The 24122-nt window shown below is 31.5% G+C and overlaps 3 protein-coding genes across 5 annotated transcripts; 2 read left to right on the top strand and 1 right to left on the bottom strand.

Moving 5' to 3' along the window:
• The first annotated feature begins 8339 nt into the window (after positions 1 to 8339).
• On the top strand, positions 8340 to 12973 carry LOC118033448 (uncharacterized). Of its 3 annotated transcripts, none has more exons than XR_012168019.1 (6): positions 8340 to 8899; positions 8994 to 9103; positions 9258 to 9341; positions 10102 to 10168; positions 10991 to 11134; positions 12064 to 12973. XR_012168019.1 is itself a non-coding variant. In XM_035038432.2 (6 exons), exons 2-6 carry the CDS (start codon positions 9049 to 9051, stop codon positions 12097 to 12099), a joined length of 360 nt encoding a protein of 119 aa, XP_034894323.1. In that variant the 5' UTR covers positions 8340 to 8899; positions 8994 to 9048; the 3' UTR covers positions 12100 to 12973. The 3 variants fall into 3 exon arrangements, 1 of the variants encoding a protein (XP_034894323.1); XR_012168018.1 differs by having other exon boundaries at positions 11983 to 12973; XM_035038432.2 differs by having other exon boundaries at positions 11017 to 11134.
• Positions 12817 to 14255, bottom strand: LOC118033449 (protein JINGUBANG). The gene has a single exon (XM_035038436.2). The coding sequence runs from the start codon at positions 14222 to 14224 to the stop codon at positions 13007 to 13009; it is 1218 nt and encodes a 405-aa protein (XP_034894327.1). The 5' UTR covers positions 14225 to 14255; the 3' UTR covers positions 12817 to 13006.
• Positions 14256 to 17731: 3476 nt separating this feature from the next.
• On the top strand, positions 17732 to 18268 carry LOC140954617 (uncharacterized). The gene has a single exon (XM_073404811.1). The coding sequence runs from the start codon at positions 17732 to 17734 to the stop codon at positions 18266 to 18268; it is 537 nt and encodes a 178-aa protein (XP_073260912.1).
• The last annotated feature ends 5854 nt before the right edge of the window (positions 18269 to 24122 follow it).

Here is a 24122-nt window from a genome sequence, read left to right as displayed (position 1 = left end):
AATTTTCGACTTGATAAAGTATTTACCCATACATTTACTGTTTGAGATAAAAGTTGGAGGCTTAGTTCAATATAGATGGATATATCTATTCGAGATGTTAGGCATTACACATGCATCATAATTAAATTTTATTGTTTTTCTTTGCATATTTCAAAATATTCATTTAATTCCATGCAAATAAATGTTTAACCTTAAAAGAAAAGAAAAAAATAAGGTGCATGTTGGGGTTCAATATGCAAGGCCTATATTGTTGAAAAAATCTTAACATTTATCTCGTACTATTTCGAGCATCAATTAAAAACAAAAATCAATCGCGTTTCGAGGTATGATGATGGTGAGGAAGTGTCTTCGTGTGGAAACTTGTTAATATTCTCCCATCATGGAAGATGTATACCAAAAAATGATGTGAATAAAAGATATTTGTCGGAAATAGAATTCAGATAAGGACAAAATTATGTGTTATTTAACTATGCTAAATTAAGACATTTTATTTAGTAAGTACACTACTTAACATGTCATTATTTTTTAACAATGTATCTCTTATAATAACATAGAATGATGCATTATTGAACTCCTCGTAGACAACATCATCAATATTTATTGTTCCAAAATCCACAGCTGTTTTAAACCTAAATCTTTCAATTATAAAATGAATATTTTTCTACGTGGTCCAAAACACATGTAAGTGCTTTTTTAATTGTTCTTATCTCTCAGGAAACTTAATTTCATTACACATTTATTGTTAACTATTCATTGTTGTACTTAATGTATCAGGTTTATCAATTAGAAAACAATGCTAGTGTTAACTTGTCTTTACTAAATGTGGGTCCTGAAAGAAAGGACATGTGTTTTATACTAAAGAATATGAGTATTGTAAAAAGACATATAATAATGAGGTTTGTGTTAAGGGATCGACTTTTAATGTGTTTGAAGTTGACTACTATGGAAAGTTGTAAAAGGTCATTGAATTGCAATATTATAGCAACCAGAATAGAATATTTTTATTCAAATGTTATTAGTATTACACCACTAACAGAGAAATCATGGTAGATCCTCATCATGGTTTGATCAAAATTAATTCAAAGGCTAGACTTCACAACATCGACGATGTTTTTGTTTTCACCAAGCAATGCCAACAAGTCTATTATACACATACACTCATTCATTTAAAAATGATCATTCAAGAGTTGATTGATTATCCCGTAGTGAAAACCAAACCTAAGGATCATGTTGAGGTTGTTCAAGATGGCAATGATGAATTAATTGTGGGAGATAATGTCTTTCAACTTGGTGAGTTAGTTCATGCATATCGAGTTACTTTGTTTAATGACTTAAAAAAATTCAAATTTTTGCATCGCTAAGAATATTTTTTTTTATGTTAATGCTAAGGTGTTAAATGATGTTTTGAGCTCGAGCAGATATACACAAGTTGATGAAGATGATAACGAAGAAATCAATAAAGAAGATTGCAATGGAGATGAGGATAAGTGAAATGACAAAAAAAAAAAAAAGATAATTCTAATTAATTTGCATAATATGAATCTTTAATGCCATAAACTATAATGTAATATTGATGGATGAAATTCACTTCAATGTAATGACACTGATGTTAATTTATTATTGAATGACAGGGAAATATTTATTTTATTATTATGATGTGAACTGATATTATTGTGTTGTGTGTGCAACTGTGATGGATAGAAAATGAATATAGATAGAATTTGCATTACACACTGTTTTACTCTGATAAAAATACCGACATATTGTACATTACATACGAGTATATATACCGATGGAATGTGTTCGTCGATATATTTCAATGCCTATGGAAACTATTTCTCTTCTCACTGACATTGTTCATAGTGTTCATTACATACAAGTATATTGATGAAATGTGTCTGTTAGTATATTCTAAAGACTATGTGAACTATTCACTTCTCAATGCACTTTTTTTTGTGTTTTTTTGCATTATTTATTTTTTGTCATTATTTTTGTTCATTTTTGTGTTCTTAATAATTTTATGAATTAATAAATGTGTTGAATTTTAGTTGTTATTGAAATAAGATTTTCATTATTTTGTTGAGTTTTAGTTTTATTTTTCCAATTTGTTGTTCAATTTCAATTAAATATGTAGGACTAATTTTAATTAATATTTTGTATTTTTGTAAATTTATGATTAAAATCATTATCACTTAGAAGTAATTGTGTTGAATTTTAGTTGTTATTGTAATAATTTTTGCATTATTTTGTTGAAAATTACTGCAGGTCGATACATGGTTTTTAAGGTTTTAGATTAATATTAATTTAAATATTTTTTATGTTAATTTAGGTAATTTATTCAAATTACTGAAATTTTTTCTTATGAAATTTTTCTTCAGGAGAAAATTTAAATGAGAGAGAGTTGATAGTAATATTAGGAAAAGGATTTGAAAGAATTACACTACAATTAGATAAAATCATCGGAGAAAAAAAAACAATAAATAAAACCTTCACACCTTTGTTTGTATGAAACTCTAAAAAAAAAATTGACCCGGCGAAAAAACCCCTAGTTTCCTTCAAATTTATTCCCTAATATATGTTTTTTTTTTTTTTAATTTATTAAACTGTCATCGTGCTCTAGTTTTGAGAAGAGAGAAGATATCGGCAAATTTATTCCCTAATGCGCCTTTAGTACTGGGGCGAGTGATGGCCATGGAAAACCCCCCTTTGCCCATGCGGCCGGCCGCAGGGCATCACTTTACGTCTGACTCCGATCGACAAAGTTTTTTTTTTTTTTTTTTTGGCTTTCTTCCCCGCTTTCTCCTTTATGCACAAGTGCAAGATATTTGATGGCTAAAGTAAAGTAGCTCGATTAAAAAGTGGAGCTCAAAAGAAAGGTAAAATTGTTCGGAGATTATTCCTTCTAGCATCAAACAAAGTCTGAAACCAAAGATCAAAAGTTGACAGTATTTTATGTCTCCCAAGCCAAGTCCTTATCGATCATATATATACTGGCACCATATTCCTTTCATTCTCTTTTTTTTGGACTTCTTGCCATTTCATGTGACAATGCTACATCCACAGTGTCCTCGACCTTCTATAAATACAAACAACCTTGTCCCAATATGAGAGGTGAAAATGCTCTTATTTCACTATCCGGTCGGGTTTCTTTCGGGACAAGAGTTTATCTGATTAAATATTATCAAATAAACTCTGTTTTCATAGTTTAAAAAATAATTAATTAATTGAATCATAAGAAGTGTAGCTTAAGTAGTTAGGTCCTAAATTTACTCTTCATGGATTATCAGTTTGAGTCTCACAAATCTCAGACCCACTAGAAGCTTACATGGTCATTAATTCTAGAGCCCGTAAAATTAGTCGAGATACATGCAAACAGACCCGAACATTTAAATTAATTTAAAAAAAATCCAATCAATTGACACTCCGGCTTTACATGATTCCCAAATCAAGTTCAAATTAAAAGTAATTCCATTATTATATATATATATATATATATAATTAAAATGGGTGGCCAGGCTCGTACATTAATTAATCTCATGGGTGTTGAAATTAACGACCATATAAGTTTCTAGAGGGTCTAAAATTTATAAGACTCGAATCAATGATCTTTTAAAAAAACAAATCTAGAGTCGAACCAGTTAAGTTATACCCTTCAAAATTTATTTTATATATTTAAATACATAGCCCAGCTGATCTACTTCCAAATTAACATGATGTGCCACTTCCTGTTTGGACCTCCATCACTTTCTCTTTCTGTGATTCCACTCAGACAGTAGGTGGTGCGGGTTCAATGACAAAATAGTGAAAAAGTGTTATTTTATTCCAAGTACTGTTTGGTTCCAAAAACCTGCTTTATCATCATTATAACGAGGAAAAGGGGTTTTGACACCTCTTATTATATATTATTTCCTTAATGACAAGTGAGATTTATGTGCACATGGAGCAGGTATTTATCTTTTCTAACACCCTTGTTTAATTGTTTTTATAAAATTCCGTTGTTTAAAACAATATCTGTGAAATATCATATACAGTTTTAATCAAAACCAACATATGATTTGTAATAATGATTTTAAGACAGGTACAATTAAGAACGGCTTTCAACCACAAAAAAAAAAAAAAAACTAATGCAATTAATCAACAGTAAAAAATATTTGAACGTAATGCAAACTATGTTTTTAAAATTTTTAAATTATTTTTATTTAAAATAATTTTTTTTTATGTTTTCAGATTGTTTTGATATGTTGAAATAAAAAATAATTTTTTTTTATTTTAATATAATTTTAAGAGAAAAACACTTTGAACCACAACCATTCTCACAATCTCAAACAGATTCTAAATATAATATTCTACCCCTAAACCATAACCCTAAATCTCAAAAAAAAATTCTTAAACTCTAAACTAATCATTATCCCTAAAAACCACTAATTAAAATCTTTTTGTTATTCTAACCATTCTTTTATCTTTTTGTTTTTTTCTTTATGAATTTCATATGGTATTTTTATTAAATTTTATTATTTAGTATTGGATTTATGGTAAATACTAAACAAAACAAAAAAAAAAGCCTAGAAAATACAAAAGATTTTATTATATTTATCAGGATTTATATGTAGGGTTATTAATTTTTTTTTTTTAAGGGTTAGTGATTAATGTTAGTTTTTGGAATTTGTTTTTTATATTAGTAGTATAGTTTGGGGTTAGGGTATTGTTTAAGGTTTGTATTTAAGGTTAGAGTCGGTAGTAATTTACAATTTGACTTTTTTAGTGAAGTTCAATGTTTCTAATTGTATTTTTTTTTTTATTAAAATCACTATTACCAATCTTTTTTTTATTAAATTTATTCTAATTTTTTCAAATACTTTTTTGATATGTGCTATTTTGTCAAAGTTTTTGACCAAGTGTGCTACTTTAAAAAATATTTCACATGGAGCTAAGTTGGATCCTATACAATATTGCCTCCTGCTTTTGTTTTCTTTTGTGTTCCTTTTTGTTTTTTTGTGAATACATTTTTCGGTCCCTCAGGTTTTGTAAATTGATTAAATCAACCTTTATATTGTGAATATTTTCTTAAAGCTGTGTTTTTTCCTTTTTCTTGCACCAAATACACTCCTATACTTAGAATAATTATCCTTGGGATATTACCTTTGGATATTAGAAATGATCTGAGTTATTTTGTTTGAGTCTTGTGATATGTTTGTATTATAATAGAAATTTTAGGATTATTCATTTGTACTTATCTTGTGACTTAATTAACTAAAGTTTCCTCTATTGCTATAAAAAACCTAAAATATACATTCAAACTATTAGAGTAGTAGTGTCAATTTCACATATAAACTATTTTTTATATCAATTTTATTCATAAATTATTTTGATTTCTCAATTAAGGACTTCTATTAAATAATTATTTAATAAAAAAATTTCATATAAAATAACCTGGCTCCTTACCTAAAAAGTACAATTCAGATGAAAATATAAATGAAAAACCTTTAAAATGATAAAAGTTTTCAATTGAAAATTTGTGAAAGTTTGTGAAAGTTTGTGAGTAAGTTTAAAGGTAAAATTGAGATAGGGTTTTTTAAAAGTTTATTAAGAAAAACCTCAATACTATGATTTTGGATACAACAACCCTCTTACTTTCAATTTTTAATTGCATACCGTCTATTTGTACAACACATATTTATTGGATGTTTGTTATGTTCAAGTTATATATATATATAACCAAAAACCAAACTAGAGAACTTGAATTTACCTTTTTATCTCCTAATATAGATTGAAAAACTAGTTTACATCTCCAATAAAATATTTTTTGAATGTAAAAAAAATGCCAAGGCTATAGGAAAATATATTGTTATTAAAGAATTGTATGAGAGTTTTCTCGACATGACTTAATTAACTTAACTGGTTCAAAGACAACTAGTAAAAAGCATGGTTTGAATTAAAAAAAAAGATTTAAAGTGATTTTTTTTTAATATTGAGACATCGATATATTATATAGTTTAACCCATTAAATTTATTATCCGGATGATGAATTTTATTGGATTTAAGAATTATTTTTTTATTTAATTATAAAATAATAATGAGTAGGCTAAAATTAATGAGACCTCAAATATGGGCCGGGAAGATACAACATGACCCAATCCAGACCTATATTGAGATTATGCAGAGAAACCGAAAGAGAACATTAGCTTATTGAGGTGCTAAATGGGCCGAGCTTAGTTATGGTAAGATAAGAACAATTCTGATTTTCAACTGTATTTATAAATTAGTATGCTTTTTGCCAAGGATGGTGGGTAAAAATTGGTATCCTTATCATTTTTATTCTAGGCACCGATTTTTTTTTGTTATAATGACATGATTGCTTTATTTTGTTAACTATTATAGAAATAACATAATTATAAATTTTTCTAATTTTTTTTACTTTAATGATGACAAATCTGTAATTTTTATTTCTTAAAAAAAAATTTGCTTAGATTTTCTCTCTTATTTTTTTTATATACTTTTCATATTTTTCACTTTATACTTTGCCTATTTATCACTATTTTTTATTCTTATCTACATTCTTTTGTAATATATTTTTTATTTTTTTCTTTACACTTTTTTTTGAAAAAAAATTATTACTTTTACATTTAGAATATTTATCACTTTACACTTGACGTATTTATTTCATTCATTTATTATTCTCTTCATTCTTTTGTAATTTGTTTTTGTAATTTTTTTTTTCTTTGCACTTGATTGACCATAGTTAATTTTAATTAACTTGTCTAGCTCATGACCCGAGCTTTGAGTTGGGTCATGAACCAAGCTAGATTTAATTACTATATGATCCTACCTTAAATTAGCCTTTAATCTCTCCTAAAAATAAAAATATGATTTGATTCAAAAACATTTTGGATATCAATCCACTGTTTTTGCCAAGATAAATGGTTAAAAACTATAATTCAACCCTTTTTGTCAAATGAAATTTATTAACACCAATAACAATTTTTTTATAACTAGATTGAGGGCAACCAACTCACTTTCTCTCCCCTCCCATGTTTCCTTGCAATTCTTTCTCTCTTTTCTCAAACCGAGAGACTGAAATGTGAACAAAATAAAATTTTCAATTGAAATGTAAAAAACCCTCAAGAAACAAATACCAAAAATGAAAGAAACAAAAACTTTGGGGAATAAAACAATACAAAAATAGTCCATTCACAATGAAAAAAAAAAAAAGGCATACGGGCTATTTATTTTAGTCTCAAATTCGGCCTCTGAAGTTTCAATTGTTTTAAATGAATAAAATATAATTTTATTTTTTCAAATCGTGAATTAACTCAAAATAAAAAATTATTCATGACATCGCAAGAACCCTATATCAAACCGATCAAAACAAATCATTAAGCCAAATTCCAAATCAATTTGATATGAAAAGATCAAATTACAAGATAAAAGGTTAAGAAAAAAAAAAACATTATGGATAACTATTACAATCAACAATGAATTGTGTCCTTCTCATATATTGTATTTTCATTGTTTTTTAAAATATTTTTTTCCATCTTATGTTCATGATTTTAAAACATCATTACATGATTTATCAAATAATTGTTTTTATAAATAGTAATTAAAAAAATAATAACTGAATTTAATATTAAAAAAATAACAACCCACTTTCCTAATTAAGAGAGAGTTGGGTGTTGAAATGAACCAAGGAGAGAGAGAGAATGAAAAAAACAAAAATGAATTGTCGAAGCCACATCAAAGTTTCTTTATCAACATGCATTGTTAAATAAAAAAGCTATGCTAAGACAATTCCTATAATATAAAAAAAGATTATCTTTTTGAGTTTCACAAATCTCAGCGCTACTAGAAACTTATATAGTTATTAACTTCAAAGCTTATGAGATTAATTAATATACATGCAAGTTGACCTAAACATCTGCGTTAATTAAAAAAAAAAAGGGTCACCTTTGAAGATTGGAGGAAATTGCATGCACTATGTTAGTGTAATGGTTTTCCTTACACGGATGAGTCATGTTCTCTTTTTCATTTAATTTAGTACATGATTTGTCAAAAAAGAAAGAAAAGGATTGATATTTTTGTTTTAGTTTCTAAAATTTTAATTATTTTAAATTAATAAAATAAAATTAAAAATTTTAAATTAAATACTATCCAGGATCCAAAGTAATTTTTTAACTTTACAAAAATCATCTTAACCCAGTAAAAATTTTAAAAAATCCAAACCTATTGATTAACCCAAAATAATAATAAAAATAAAAATTTAAAATACTATGCGGCTCTACGATTCATGGTGGATTGTGTCTCAAACTGGCTCTTCTTTTTAAGTTAATTAATCAATGTGAGCTCGTAACTACCTCGTGGCATCGGCAAGCGCGCGAGAGAAAGGAAAATGTTGGGTTGGCATTGCCAAGCTCCTAACGTCCCATTTCCGCCCTCTCTCGTGACTTTCATCAAACAACTTCCCATCATAAAAACAAAAAACATTTCCTCTTCACACAATCACCGCAGAATCGCTAACTACGGCCGCCGTTACCAGAACTCATAATTCGTCTTGTTTCGGTACCTTCATTTACCGCCAGAAAGACCAAATCCGCCTCTATGTTGATACTCTTCTTCAGTGGAACCAGATGCGTCATACACACATAAGAACATACAATTTAACTAGATTTTAGTGATTGTTTTTTTTTTTTTTATGAAGTTTTGAATTCTGAGAATGTTGCAGAAAATGAACCTGACTGCAGTTACAGATGTGAATAAAGTAATGGGGAGGCATATTGAGGACTCACTAGCAATACTACCTCCTCTACATGACTCTTATATTTCACACTATAATGCTTTATCAAACTTGTTTATGTTGGGACCGGTGCTGGGCTTCCTGGACTGGTTTTGGCTATTACTTGTCCTGGTGAGTCCTTTTCTTTTCGTTTTTCTTTTTCCTTTAGTTGTTTGTAGTGGGCTTTGTTTTATGTGATGCCATGGGTATTGCACTTTACTTGTAGTATGGAAAGTAACACTGTTTGGAGTCGATGAACACGCGTTGCATTATCTTGGAACATGCAGTTTGTGTTAATGGTTTGTCAAATGTTGAAGTATGAGCGGAAGAGCAGAGGTATTGTTTGTTGCTTTCTGATTTTGAATTTTGATACGTTTAACTGTCTGAATAATAACATTTTTAGTGTAACTTTAGACACATTGTAGCTGCCAAAATTTGTGTTTGACTTTATGTTTTTGGGTATTTGCTCTTTCATCACTTCTTGCTATAGGAGAGAATTTAGGGAAGAAAGTTTCTTTTAGAAAGAAATTTGATGTAGCAGTAGCCAGAGTAGTGGCAGAAATGAGAATTTTAGGTAATTATAATAGCTTTCTAACTTAATGTCGTACGTGTTTTTTTTTAATTTTTTTGAGTCTTCTAGGGAAGCTTAGTGTTAAAACTGGGGGCACTTGTTTCATTTGTTTTTCAGCGGGGTGTTGTCTTTATTTGGTTCGCGATAGTGGGTTGTTCATAGCTGCAAAAGGCTATGATCCTCAAGTGTATGTTTTTCAGATTTCAAGCGTCAATCCACTGTATGTTTCACTTTAAACTATTTTATTCTGTACAGTATATTGACAAATTGATATTGTATATTTTATTGACGTTGATAAAAGTTCTTAATGGTTTACTTATAAGGAGGAAGCCCGTGTATGTTCTAATTAGTTGCTTGCTAGAGCTTGAAGTTCTGAACAGGAAAAGTTTCTCCAGAAATCTATTTGTAGCTCATGGATTGTCTCTCTGTTTGTCAGTGGTTACCTTGGAATCTGTGATTTAATATGCCACTCACCACTCATAGAAGCTAAAGATTGGGTTTTAGAAATTCTCGAAGGACTCTGATTAATGATACACTACTGGTATAATAAAAGCCTTGTTTATAGACAGAAGGAAAAAAATTTAATTAAGTTCAAAACTTCAATATCATACTGGGTAGAGGTTATTACAATAATCTGATGCCCAACACCTTCAAGTACCTTTTCTAATCTCAGTATGAATAGCCTGCTGTATACTTATGTTTTTCTTAATCTGTCATATACATGAGGTATCACTAATCTTCCTATATGTACTTTGTGGGGCAGGAGGAAGTAAGAAATGCAGAGAGGTCACTCCTTTTGATGGGCAAATCAGAATTGCAACTGCGCTCAGGTACTATTGCTGTATTATCAATTCAGGCCACTCAATTTTCATTCAATGATTTAATTAATCTTTTGATATGTATATGTGACGACTTCTATTTCTGCTTGATATTATACAACGTTTATTCAAGGCATCAACTAAAACTTGTAAATTTGCTCATAAGAGCAGAGCAACTTGGCTTTTATTTCGGAGTTTGTAGAACATGCCGTGTTTATAGTTTCGAGGGAGAAATAACGTCCCCAAAGTTGAGGAACTATATGTCTGAAGTGATCTGTCTGAAAACTGAAAATTAAGACAAACACGAAGCTCCCTTTCTGTGGATTCCTTAAGAGCGGTTTTCCTTTAGAATCAATCCTGATTCATGAGCTAAAAATATTCTCTTTGGAAGCCTAAACTCTATGGTATCTTACAATATTTAGAATCAACTTTTCTCATTAGGCAACACAGTTGCAAATCCATACTTCCCGCTTGCAAATTAATGAATTTTTTCTTGCTGCTCCTTGCTCATCAAATCATGTCATTGAGTAATCAAGGGAATTTGGTTCATGTACACAAATGTGCATATGCATATGCCTCAATAAATCTTATATTATGTGAAATAAGTTACAAATTGTCGATATCTATTATACTTTAACTATACCTAATAAATTAGAAGGAACGGTGTGATTTAAGTATCACTAACTTGTAAGAAGCAATTTGGTTTTCTATTTGCATGCGGTTTTTATTTTAGCATTACGTGCAAGAAAACGTAATAATAAAATGAAATAATTCAAATAGGGTAGCTATGAGGAGAATCCCTAATAGTAATTCAATTATGGACTGATGCGGCAGTTCTTCTCTCATTTGCATAATGGTAGAGGGACCTCATGTTTCACTCTGGCATCTTCCATGCCAGTTGTCAGGGCATCATTGCTGATGACAGCCATTGATTTGAGCATTCAACTGTTCAAGTTTTTTGTAAGTTTATATACTCAGGTAAATGTCATTATTTGTGGGCAATAGTTGACTGCTTGCGTGTATTTATTTCATAGTTAGGTTAAAAGTCTCTTCACTTTTTGTTTGCTAATCTTGCTCTTCCATGTGGTGATGGCATTATGGGAACACGACACCTAAGTTTAGGGAGGTAGAAAGTTTGAGAAGATTAAAGAGAAGGACAGTGTTATATATATTTTTAAGGGATTTATTAGATGAGTCTCATATCTTCAGATCCCTCTAATATCCTCTGCCTGAAATAAACGAGTGGCTTTTGAACCCAGGGTACCGGCGGGAAGAGTAGGCTAGAATAATGGCCGTATAGGAAGAAACGACTCTTACCTAACTTGCTCTTCCACTTGTAACGTCTTTAAGGAGGTCAAACCACTGATGATTCTTATAAAGGATGATTAATCTCAAGATATCTAGGATAGATATACCTTAAACACTGCATATGCCTTGGCAGATTAATTATATGTAAAGAAAGCAACTTTCCCATTTAATATTCAATCATTTTGCCATTCTTTATTCTATTTGGGTTCTCTATTGTTTTCATCTACAATATTATAATGTCGAAAATGTTTCGTTGTCAAAATATTTCGTTTCTCTGTCATATTTATGAATCTTTTAATTCCCACTATCACCTTAAAAGAAAGGAACTTGCTTCTTATATATGACAAAAATTGAGAGCGATGGAACTTTTCTGTATTCATTTGCTTTGTTTTTTTTTTTTTTTTTTTCTGCCATTGGTTCTTTCTTCTACCGCATGCAACTGCCTTGGGAAAAACATCTTCACTTGAATTATATACAATACAACCCTTTTCCTCTACATTGTTTTTCAATTTTAGCAGGAAATTAAGCAGAGGACTTCCATATTGGAGTTTTTGGGATGAATATAGACTTCTTAATTTTGCGGTTCTTTACTGTTGCAGAACCCCCATGCTTCAACCTCATCAAAGAAGAAATAAGGGCAGCTACCTGGAAGATTAATATATTGTATCTGTAATTCACTTATGCTTCCTGGTTGTTATGAATATGAAGACTTACTTTAGCCTCTCCACTCATGGGGAAACCTTTTTATTAAACAGGATAAAGTAGCTCAATGTTTATTTTTTATTCTGTATTTTAAAATCAAAAGTTGGATTCATTTTATAGGTAGGATCACAATTCCAACCTAAGCTAAATGCTGAATGCGTTGGCAGTTTTAGGAAATGAATATAAAAATTAGTGTAAATGTCAGCACTCTATAATTTGAAGTATCAATCTTTGACCTTACTGTTCTCTCCCTCATCGAGCCCCACAAAACAATTATAATTCTTTGCATAAATTATAGAAAATTATTCAAAGAGTTGGTGATAGTCTGATAGAGGACGTTTTATTCTCAGAAAGAAGCAGGCAAGAGAGGGGTATGCATTCCATCACGTCTCCTTTCTCATGTGGGTAAAGCTTCATAAAATTTCTCTTGTGGCACCAACTCCTAACAAGTTACATAAAATTTCAATGAGCGAGTTGGGACTCGTAACCACCGATGTGACAACACACCCGTATTTCGAGGAAATTGCGTAACACGGTCGGAGTTGGTATCTTGTGTACAGTCATGGAAGCTACCATGACTGTATAGAAGATAAAACGGCTGAATATATAGTTATATGTAACCTTAAAAGCAGAAACTTGCTATCAACATATGAGTAAATCACTCTAATGCATCATTAGTTTCAAATCGTGCGCGTACAATAATAATTCAACTCAGGGAGTAGCTAACCCAGGATAGGGGAAAGATGGAAAGCGATGATAAAAAAAGAAGAAACAAAAAAGTATAGCAATCTCTCCGTGTTACAAAAAGTACAGTCGAGACTCCAAATTTTAAGAAATCTTCTATAGAAGAGGGACGTTGATTTGCCACACTTTGATATCACAGTCCAAACTCCCACTGTAAAGAAGAAATGATGCATCAGATGAGGAACGGTCAATTGATGCCGTCAAGCACTTGACAGGGCCTCCGTGCCCTTCCAAAACTGCCAAGCAAGAGTAACTTCTATCAACACCTCTCCAAATTCTAATGGTTTTATCTGCAGAACCACTAAACACCAAATCAGAGACGACAGCTAAGCACAATATGGACTGTGTATGGCCCCTGAGGGCTCCCAAAACCACCATGTTGCCATCATCATCCTTCTCCCAAACTACTATTGACCGGTCACACGCACCGGAGTATAAAACAGAACCATCTGTGCTTAGCGCCAAGGCATTAATCCCAGACATGTGTTTTTCTAGCGTGGCAACCAGGGAGTGTTTGTTCTCTTCTGAACTTCTCCTCCACACCTTGATTTTCTTGTCTGCCGATCCGGTATAAACATTCCCGTCATTCGACAATGCCACTGCATTTATGGCATCGTCATGAGCATTGGCTACCGACTCCAAACACTTGAAGTCATTCGTTCTCCATATTTTAATTGTCCGATCCCATGAAACGGAGTAGAGGTGCGACTCGTCACTCGACAAGGCAAGTGCAGATACTGTGTCAACATGATGAACCCATGTGCATGTTTTGTGCCTTCGAATCTGAACTTGATTCCTTGGCAACAGACTCTTCAAGGCACGGTCACCAAGTGTTGGTAAAGTGGCCAAACGTGTGCACTTCTGCTGATTAGTCTCCTGGTTAGTTGTTTTCCATACTCGGATTTTGTTATCTTGATGAGCACTAAAGAGTTTTTCTGCCAAAACTACCAGGGACTTCACTGCACCGTTCCCCACAGCCACTACGTTGTTGCTTAGGTTTTCCTGATCTATTTCAGAATCTAAAGGGTTTCGCTTCCACAGTCGTATTTCTTTATCAGAGCCGCTGTAGAGGAACTTTCCTGCGAGGGTTAGTGAGGATACATAAGAGGAGTGGCCTTTCAGGGTGGTGAGGCAGTGGTGGTGGGTGGTGGGTAGGATTTCTTGGTGGCGATGATGGGATTTTGAGGTGAGGGAAGGTACTGATGGGAGGCTTGGCTGCGAACAAAGTGTAGGCAGGTTTGCTTGAAGGTGGTCAGAGTGTGATTGAGAATCATAATCTGAGTAACTAGTCTGGTGGCATGACACGATTCCCATGTTAGAGAGGGGGGAGAAACACTGGGAGGAAGAAAGTAAAGTGAGTTAAATATAAATAGGAAAACAATCATTTAATCAGGGTTAGTAACTGATTAGAGAGACGAGATAATTAAATTAAGAGAAAATGCATGTTTAAAAAAAGAAAAAGGTTGAGGTCTGTATCAATGGTAATTTGATAGAGACCTGTTTGTTTTATGTACGAAGAAAATGTACCATGAAAGGACACCACCTCCTCCCTCCCTCGCAGCCTCTGTCTGCTGTTGCTGTTGCTGTTGCTGTTGGGATTGATATTGAGAATCCTATATTTTGACAAAGATGTTTAATTCAATTTCACGAATATACCTAATTAATTTCGTAGTTTTTCTCAATAGTGGATGACAATTCCATATTGTTTTATTGTTGATATATTGTTCAATTTTTTATTTAAATTATCATTCAGCTTTGTTTTTTGCGCAATTACATCATTTTTTAGCTATTAACTAAGGAAAAACATTGAAAGACAAGGGAACAAATAATTAAAAAAACCAAGTTTATATAAAAAATTTAATTTATTCCTTATACTTTAAAAAATATATATATTTAATTCTTTGATATTTTTTGAATTCAATTTTGTTCAGATTTGTCGTGTTATCTCGAGGCTTTTATATCATCTTATTTTATTTTATATTTATGTTAAATTTGATCTTTATTTTTTTAATATTTTTCGCTTTGGATTTTTTTTTTAATTTCATCATTCAATATTTGATTATTGAGAATTGAGCTTTCTAGTTTTAGTTTTTTTTTTTTTTGTTTTTATGGTGATTCTAGTTTCATGATCTAGATTAATGGTATGAAATGTTAACATGGATTGACACTAATATATATTTTTTAATCTTTTTTTAGTTCATTTTTTAACATTGAGTTTTTAAAAATTGAGTTTTTATTTCTATTTTTTTATTTGCTTTCTACAAGGTTGACTCAATTGAATTTGCCATGCTAACTCAGATTAGCTTGAGATTTGTTTTTTTTTTTTCAAATTTTTTTTTAATTTTATCATTTAATATTAGGTTATATTGAAATTCAACTTCGTTTTTTTTTTTTTTACAATTATTTTTTTAGGTCACTGTTATAATTTTTTCTTTTTAGAATCAATATACTTATTATCATTACTTTTTATTATATAATTAAATAAAATTATCTTATTAGACTCAGTAGGGTATAGGTGGTTGTTTGGCGTTACGGCTGTGATTGAAATAAACGTAGGACTGAGGTGTTTGGTAAACTCGAACCACACTTTTATTTCACGTGGGTCCCATTAAAAAATTGAGGTTGGACCTCAATTTGTAAAAAGCAATTTACAATTTTTCACTTCGTGCTCTCCTCTCCTCTCTCACCAACACTGCAATTAATTAACACAAAACTTTCCCAACTTGAGCTGTTAGCTCTGTTCCGTTCCCCTCTGTTCCCTTGATCTGGACAAAGATTGACACCATAGACAATGTTCATCCTTGTTCCCCTATGTCCCTTTTTCTGTCAAACGAAGATTTAACATAACTTTCCCAATCCGAGCTGTTAGCTCTATTCCCTTGATCTGGAGGAAGATTGACACCATAGACAATGTTCATCCTTGTTCCCTTATGTCCCTTCTTCTGTCAAACAAAGATTTAACATAACTTTCCCAACTTGAGCCGTTAGCTCTGTTCCTTTCCCCTCTGTTCCCTTGATTTGGACAAAGATTGACACCATAGACAATGTTCATCCTTGTTCCCCTATGTCCATTCTTCTCTCAAACGAAGATTTAACACAAAACTTTCCCAACTCGAGCTGTTAGCTCTATTCCCTTCCTCTCTGTTCCCTTGATCTGGATGAAGATTGATGAAGATTGACACTAGAGACAATGTTCATCCTTGTTCCCCTCTATCCCCTTTTATGTCAAACGAAGATTTAACACAAAACTTTTTTAACCCGAGTTCTTCTCCTCTATTCCCTTCCCTTTTTTTCCTTTGATCTGGACGAAGATTGATGCCAGAGACAATGTTCATCCTTGTTCCCTTCTGTCCCTTCTTCTGTCAAACAAAGATCATATAATCTTTATCAAAATAATTTGTGTCGAGCGGTCTCTATTGTTTCGGTTTGCAGAAAAACAAAGCACATTCGTGCTGGGAAAAGTCACACGAGAGAGAGACTCGTAAGTTCTTACCTTATCTCCATCTTAAATTGTTTTTTTTATTTAGCTCTAAATTTTTAATTTTTGTGCTGCTTCATCTGTTTCATGTGCGTAAGTATATATGTTGTTTTGCGTTGAATATGTTTCTATAATAGTAAGTCATGTTCTTTATTTAATTCTTCATGTTTCTTTGTTTTTGTTTTTGTTTTTGTTTTGTTTTGACTGGTTCATAAGCTTAAAAAAATGATAACTTGTTTATGAAATCTTGATTTTTTAATGGAAATTGTCAGTTGAAGAAATTATTTAGTTGCCATTTTGGGTTTTGAGTACTGATTTGGAGATTTTTATCCGATTTATGGATCAATTTTTTTTGTTTAACTCCTGTGGGGCTCTTTTTGTTGTTAATCTGCCATTCAAACTTGTTGTTTCCTTAGACTTTGTTAATCAGTTTTCTTGGTAGTGTTGGCGGATTTCAAGATTTTAAGAAGTTTTTTTTTGTGTAGTTTTATCTGGTGGTGATCTTGATTTCTTGAGAGAACTGTGCTTTAGGTTTTGGGTAATCAAACCGTGCTCTTCAGTTTTAATTTCTAGGGAAGTTCATTTGAATCTTGGTCTTATCATATTATTGGTGCAGAACTTTGGATTTTAAGAAAAATAATCTCTAGCAATTGTAGAGAAAACACCTTGTAGTAAGAACTTGACTTGGGATCGTTTGATTTCTAGTATATGTCTGCCTTTTTTCATTTGATATGGAATTCGGGTTCACCATAAGAATGTGTGGTTGAATCCACGGTTATTGATATTATTTATTTGTCCCTTCAAGTAATGGATATTATTGATTGTTTTATATTGTTAAATGTTTTAAAAGATACCATGAGAGGTTTTGAATATTTGGATAAGGCTGTTTGGACAAATAAAATGTTGCATGTATTTTGTGATCTATGCATTAAGACCATTGATATGAAAATGAGACTTAATACTCATTTCGATAAAACAAGGTGGAAATTTCTTATAACATTATTCAAAAAACAAACTAGTCATACATTCAAGAAAACACAACTAAAAAACAAATGGGATAGATGAAAAAAGAATTAGAGGATATGGACAAAGCTGGTTTCTAAAACTGGTGTCGGTTGGAGTAGTGAATTAGGAACAATTGCATTTAACGATGAGTGGTGGAAAGTAAAAATTCAAGTTAATTCCTCATCATCCTAACAATTTCATTTCTTATTGTCAAATTTCAAAAAATGTTCAATTCATGATCCTACATTACTTGTACTTATTATATATAGAAAATTAGAGGAGCTAAAAAATTCAAACATAACGATATTGAATCGTCTTTAAAGATTAAATCTGACATAATGTATTCCAACATTGTCGCAACTAGAGAGTTTGCATGGGTTCCTTCGTCAGGAGTACTTGGTGGCAATGATGTCAATCCTGGCACAAGCAAAGTCAACATTGATGGTGTTGATTTCAAAGAAGGAAGCGGTGATTCAGAGGAGGATGAGATTCCAAATTTAGACACTAATATGTCTCGAATGGTTGGTGGGGTGAATATATCAAGTAACAGCAACAAAAGCAGTAGCAAAAGAAAAGAACGAAATCCTTCTAAGGGTCGATGTAGAAAGAAGAAAACATTTGGAATTGGTGTTCAGATGATGTCAATGTGGGATCAACTACTTGAGAGTATGTCGACTAAGAGTGATTCAAATTCTTTGAATATGGATCAAGAAGGCTATAGTATTCTCAAAATGATGGCTGAGCTCCACTCAATTCCTAGAGTTTTGGTTGATGATGATTTTCATGACTTTGATATGGATTATCTTGGTTTAAAAAGGAAACAAGAAATGTGGTATAGTAGGGGTACTCTTGAACAGAAGTTCAAATGGTTGTAGCGAATGTATGCATGAAGTAAACATGCATAGCTGACATGGTATGATTTTATTTTTCTTAAATGATAATCAATCAACTAAATTCAAGTGCTAGCTAAATTGTATCGTGTGATGTTTTTTGATATGAACGATAATTTATTTCTACATGTTTATTTTATTTTTACAGAATAATGTGATGACAATTTTGAAAAGAGTAGTTTGCAGTTATAGAAGTTCGTTCGAGTCATTGTATTACTCCATATTTGGTGTTGAGAGATATGGGCATATCCACTGCGATTAGTTTTTTACTGTTGTTGTATTTATGGACAACTTTGACGTGAGATAACAGACTGTTGTGTTAAGAGTTTTTTTTGTTAAAAAAAATTATATTTCAAACATTGATTGATGTATTTATCAACTTTGTATGTTGGTTATCAGATTGTTAAGGTGCGTGTATTTTTTTTCGAATTAATATTTCAGAGATTAGTCGGTGTATTTATGGATTTTTTTACGTTGGTTATCAGACTATTGAGTTGCATGTATTTTTTTTTCAAATTAATATTCTAGAGATTAGTTGTTGAATTTAATTCAATGTAATTCTGAAATATTAATTGTCAGTATAACTATTTACAGTAGCAGAAAATAAATTGTACAACAATTAAAGATAAAAGTTGCAAATGAAAATGATGCATGTGATAGTTGTAGAGTGCAGAAATTAAAAACATATAAGGACAAAAAAATGTAGAATAATGAAAACAAAAAAGTGGGGCCAAAGCATCTTGACTAATTGGGAGAGGATATTAGTTTTGTTGGAATCAGGTGAAAGTTTGAAAATGTTGCCTACAAAAGAACATATATATATGTACTTATTACAACTCATATATGTCAGAACATAAGTATTTTGAAAGCACAATAATTTAAAAGAGTTATAGATATCATTTCAATTTTTCTATATAAGAAGGGATAAGTGTTTTATTTTTTCTAATGACATAACTTCCTTCAGAACAAACCTCTCAATTTCATTTCATACAAGCAAGTGGAATTCCTTTTTTTTTTTTTTTTTTGCTTTAAAGGTATGTAATCAATGATTTCTCACAAACTCTTTGATTAAATTCTTTTTATTGAATAATATGTAATTATTTGTAGTATTTTATTAATAACATTCCAATTTTTTTATTTGACATGTAATTAAAGATATGGATGATCCACGGTTTAATGCTATATTTAATGAAGAGTTTGATGACGCTTATGATAGTGTAATGAATCGCATTGTAGATCACATTAATTATCCTAATTATGAAGGTAGTGGTGCCTTAGTTGCTGATGCTAAAGATGACAGTGATGGAAACGACGACGACAACAACAACAACAGTAATGATGATGATGATGACGGTGACGATGATGATGATGATGATGATGAATTTATTTTAAAGAGGCAGTTTGATATGAATAAATTAATTATATGCATGGCTGAAGCTATAAATATATATTATATGCACAAATAATCATGTATGGTTTCATACAACACAATGATGCGTTGGTTGAATGAGGTTTTAAGAGGTTATTGGAAACATTGTTTCAACATGTTTAGGATGAACACAACCACTTTGTTGAGTCTGTGCAATGATTTAGAAACACATCATGACTTAAAATCTTCAAGAAGAATGAACGTTATTGAAAATGTGACAACCTTTCTATTTATAATAGCAGTAGGGGCGTCAAATAGGGAAATGCGGGAGAGATTTCAACATTCAGGTAAAACTGTTAGTAGATGTTTCAAAGAAGTCCTTAAATCATTATTTTTGTTTGTTGTAAAAGTCATAAAACCAGTAGATTCACAATTTACGAGCACACTAAGAGAAATTACAATGAATCCAAGATATATGTCATATTTCAAGGTAAGACGAATTTCTTTTTAATATGAAATATTTTATTAAAGTTTATGTTTACTTAATTTTTTTTCCTATAGAATTGTGTTGATGTAATTGATGGCACACATGTCGTGCCTGCATATCAATTGATAATCAAATTCCATTTATTAGGAGAAAAAGTGTACCAACACAAAATGTTTTGGCCGCTTGTAGTTTGTAATTCATGTTTGTGTGGGCAGGATGAGAATACAGTGCACACGATGCACATATTTCTCTTAAAGATATTGACAATAACAATATAAATTTTCCAAAACCACCAGAAGGTTGTGATTTGAAAATAAATTGATGACTTGATCGAAAAATGTTTATTTTTTTTAGTTTTGCAATAAATTAGTATGTTGTGATTCTTTGCAGGGAAATACTATTTGGTTGATGTTGGATATCCCAATGAGTATGGGTATTTGGGTCCTTATAAAGGCGAGAGATATCATTTACAAGAATTTAAGCGTCGTGGACAATAAAGTGGCCGTGAAGAAATGTTTAACCGTGCACACTCATCACTACATAACGTGATCGAACATTCTTTTGGGATATGAAAACATAGGTGGAGAATTTTGAAAAGCATGACTGCTTATCCATATAAAACATAAGTTGAAATTGTAGTTGCGTCAATGACACTACATAACTATATTAGAAGGCGATCGCAAGATGATGATGTTTTTTTCGAGTATAATCGCAATCCCAATTTCATTCCAGATTGACTTTTTACCTGATATTGTACCTCGCTCAACTATTCAAGGATCACTGAGGCCTTTACATATGGATTTTATACGAGATGAAATTGCAAATAGTTTGATGAGACAATGAAAATTTTTTATTAATATATAAGGATTATTCATTTCATATGGAATCATAATTAAAAAATAACTATATATATAATATCATTTTCAGTAATATTAATCAAACACAACAAACTGTTTTTTTTTCAATTATAATTTCAATCATAATTTTAACCAAACATATTAAAATTAAAAAATAAACCTCATAAAAAAATAGTTTTTATTGAACAATTATTTTAAAATTACAATCATAACAACAGTACCAATATCAAATTTTTTCTTATGATTTAAAACATATTAGCAAAAATTATTTTTTAAAATGACAAAAAAGTCAATCCGACGAGCTGCATGCCACCCATTGAGTATTCACCAAAACCGATGAGAGAGGAAGGGCATCATAGACTAGGTGGAATCAGTGCACGTGAGCTAGCTGGGACCAAGTCTTAGCACAGCTACTGCATAACCCTTTTATCTCCAAATTTGCGTCTCACTAAATTTGTTAGCCATGTGAATTCATAGCCTTGCATTTTATGGTTAGATTTTGTTCTTACATGTAGACGAATGACTAGTAATTGGGGACTTTGTTCCCAAAGAAAAAGAGAAGTGGAATAAGTAGAACCATTGATTATATCAGCTGGGAAATCGCTCGGAGTACTGTTCTCTGAGAAATAAATTCTCCTTCTTTTTCTTCCTTACCCTTGTAGGAGCCTGACTTTTCCTTTGACCTAAGTACAGGATCTATGGTAGGTATATATGCTTGTAATAACTAGATAGAATGCAGTGGGACAAGAGAAATAGGAAAGAAAATGATGCCTGGTTTGAAAATTATTGGATTAATGTCTCCTCTCAAGCAATTTCATGTCTGGTGGGCGCTGGTGCGGTGTCTTTCAATTATACTGCACTTCCTTGAATGTGCAAAACATGTAAGAGCTGTAAGCGTAAATGGGTGCAGTGCAAATCAAGTAGGATTTCCTCATTTCCTAGCTAGGCTGGATCGCTAGAGGGAGCTGGTGATTCTTAATTCTTATCGAGTCCCATTTTTCGTTGCTTTAATTGGATAGAATCATCTGAATTAAACCCATCTTGAATTATATTCTTATTTTTTGCATAAAAATGATATTCATGAATATGTTTTATAAAAGTTCATGTCATGTTTACGTGAAAGGAAAGAATACAATTCTTAGCATACCTTATAACATGTTACTATATGAGGATAAAATAAATACCAGAACTCTTTCATTTAACGACTATGGAGAGGAAGATAAATCACAGGAGCACAGAGCTTGCAACTTCATACTCTTAAACCTATATATATGCTTAATGGCTTACAATAAACACTCCATTTATATTATATATTGACATAGAATTTTCTACAAACACCACTTTAGGAAGGGAATTAACTCGCGAAATTTTATTTCGAAACCCTTTTATAATGAATTCTTGAGCTTTCATCACATATCTTTTAAATGTATATATTTATTTTCCACATTTAAAATTGTTTTAGTGGCTGGAATGCTTTTTGGTTGAGGAACGAGACACAATTTATGAATTCGGAAGATGGAAAATGGATTCTAAAATGCATTTTTTACGCTTTAAATCAGTCTCTGGTATGCTATGTCCCCCCCTCAATCAGATTAAATTCGTCTCGTTTTTCATTTTTCTTAATTTTGTCCGAGTTTATATTGTTGACTTTATGTCTAATCGATGGTTGGACCTAAATATATAAAAGCACAAGACAAAAGAGATCATGATGGATTGATTCGGAGATAAAAAGAGAAGTTGAAAACTGGAAGTGCAAACATCTTAATCACTTTCCCACTGCAATATTATTTCAAAGTAAGCATCAACAAGCTTGCTTACTTTTGCAAGTAGGTCTTCATTGCATTCTACGAGAGATAAAGAGTGTCTGGTCCACAATTAACATAATATTCAAGGATGCGTATTCAAGAGGTAGGCGATGAAGTTTACATATACCCACCCTCTAAAAGCTTAAGAAGAAAAGGAGTAAAACCATGAAAATTACAAATGCAAAATTTTCAAAAAGCACATTGCTTTAGGTTCCTTGTAATTAGTCTCTCGAGTGCCTAAGCTTCAAAAAGCATGGTTGAAATTCTCAGATAACAAAAACTTCCAATAGAGAGTAAAAAGCTATAGCTTTTGGAGATGCTCAGGCGACCAATTTCATCGTGGGCGTGCCAACCTATTTAACCCAATGCAATTCGAAGGCAACATTAACACCCGTAGCTTTTTTTAGATTAATATAAGTATTGGACTAATTTATTTATATTTTGATTAATTTTATATATTTTAAAATTAATAATTATATAAATTTTTAATAATTTAAAATATGTAATATTCAAACTAATAATTTTTAAAACATAAATTTAAAATGTAATTACTTAATCAATTTTTTTTTTTTTTTTTTGGAGTTAACACGCGTGCCTTTCTTTCTCCTTTCTCCTTGAAAGTGATCACTATTACATCATCATGAATGCTAGGCTCTTTCTAGCTAGCCACCCCATTAATTATCATTAACTGGGCAATGGGACAACTTGCAGAAACCCCATGTCCATGTCCTGTCTAATACGGGTCCCATCTGACTTGGCAATTGGATCAGCAAGCTCTATGATTTCATGCACCAATACTCTCAGCTAGACCCCAGCTAGCTACTTTTCATATTTTGTCTCTCGAACCCTATACACAGAGAGGCTTTTCAAAGCAAGTAGACCTGCCTTGGTTAAATAAGGTATTCATGAATCGTCACCATGCATGTGAACCTTCAATTATCTCAGGCGCCATGCCTGAACATTCCGAGCTTGATCTTCCATGGCGTCAGGATATCTTGGTTTACGAAAGTGAAAGATGCGTACGTAGAAAGCAATGCAGACTTACGTTGTTAGTAATAACTACTCAACAAATCTTGACAGAGAACTTCACGCGGCAGTTAACGAAGACTCACGTTAGTACGAATTGCTAAATTTGTAGTCAATTATTACCTTCTCACTTCAAATTTTAAATAGCTGCCAGGTTCTGATATTTCTGCTGCAACCAAACTTGCGATAGCCCTAAAAAACTTACTTGAAAATAACTTACAAAGATCATCCTAATCCAATCTAAGACAGTTGAGACCAATCAGAACTTAGAACAGGTCAGAAACCAAGTTATGCC

This window comes from Populus alba, chromosome 15, assembly GCF_005239225.2.
Source record: "Populus alba chromosome 15, ASM523922v2, whole genome shotgun sequence".
Taxonomy (NCBI): Eukaryota; Viridiplantae; Streptophyta; class Magnoliopsida; order Malpighiales; family Salicaceae; genus Populus; species Populus alba.
This window is presented reverse-complemented; position numbering and strand designations above follow the sequence as displayed.

What these genes read in the sequence shown, in the direction of transcription:
- LOC118033448 (XM_035038432.2), top strand. Translation starts at nt 9,049, where the DNA reads ATGCAGTTTGTGTTAATGGTTTGTCAAATGTTGAAGTATGAGCGGAAG. An exon ending in GGCAGAAATGAGAATTTTAG is followed by an intron (nt 9,342 to 10,101) that starts GTAATTATAATA and finishes TTTGTGGGGCAG; the next exon opens with GAGGAAGTAAGAAATGCAGA. An exon ending in TTGTAAGTTTATATACTCAG is followed by an intron (nt 11,135 to 12,063) that starts GTAAATGTCATT and finishes TTACTGTTGCAG; the next exon opens with AACCCCCATGCTTCAACCTC.
- LOC118033449 (XM_035038436.2), bottom strand. Translation starts at nt 14,224, where the DNA reads ATGGGAATCGTGTCATGCCACCAGACTAGTTACTCAGATTATGATTCT.
- LOC140954617 (XM_073404811.1), top strand. Translation starts at nt 17,732, where the DNA reads ATGTATTCCAACATTGTCGCAACTAGAGAGTTTGCATGGGTTCCTTCG.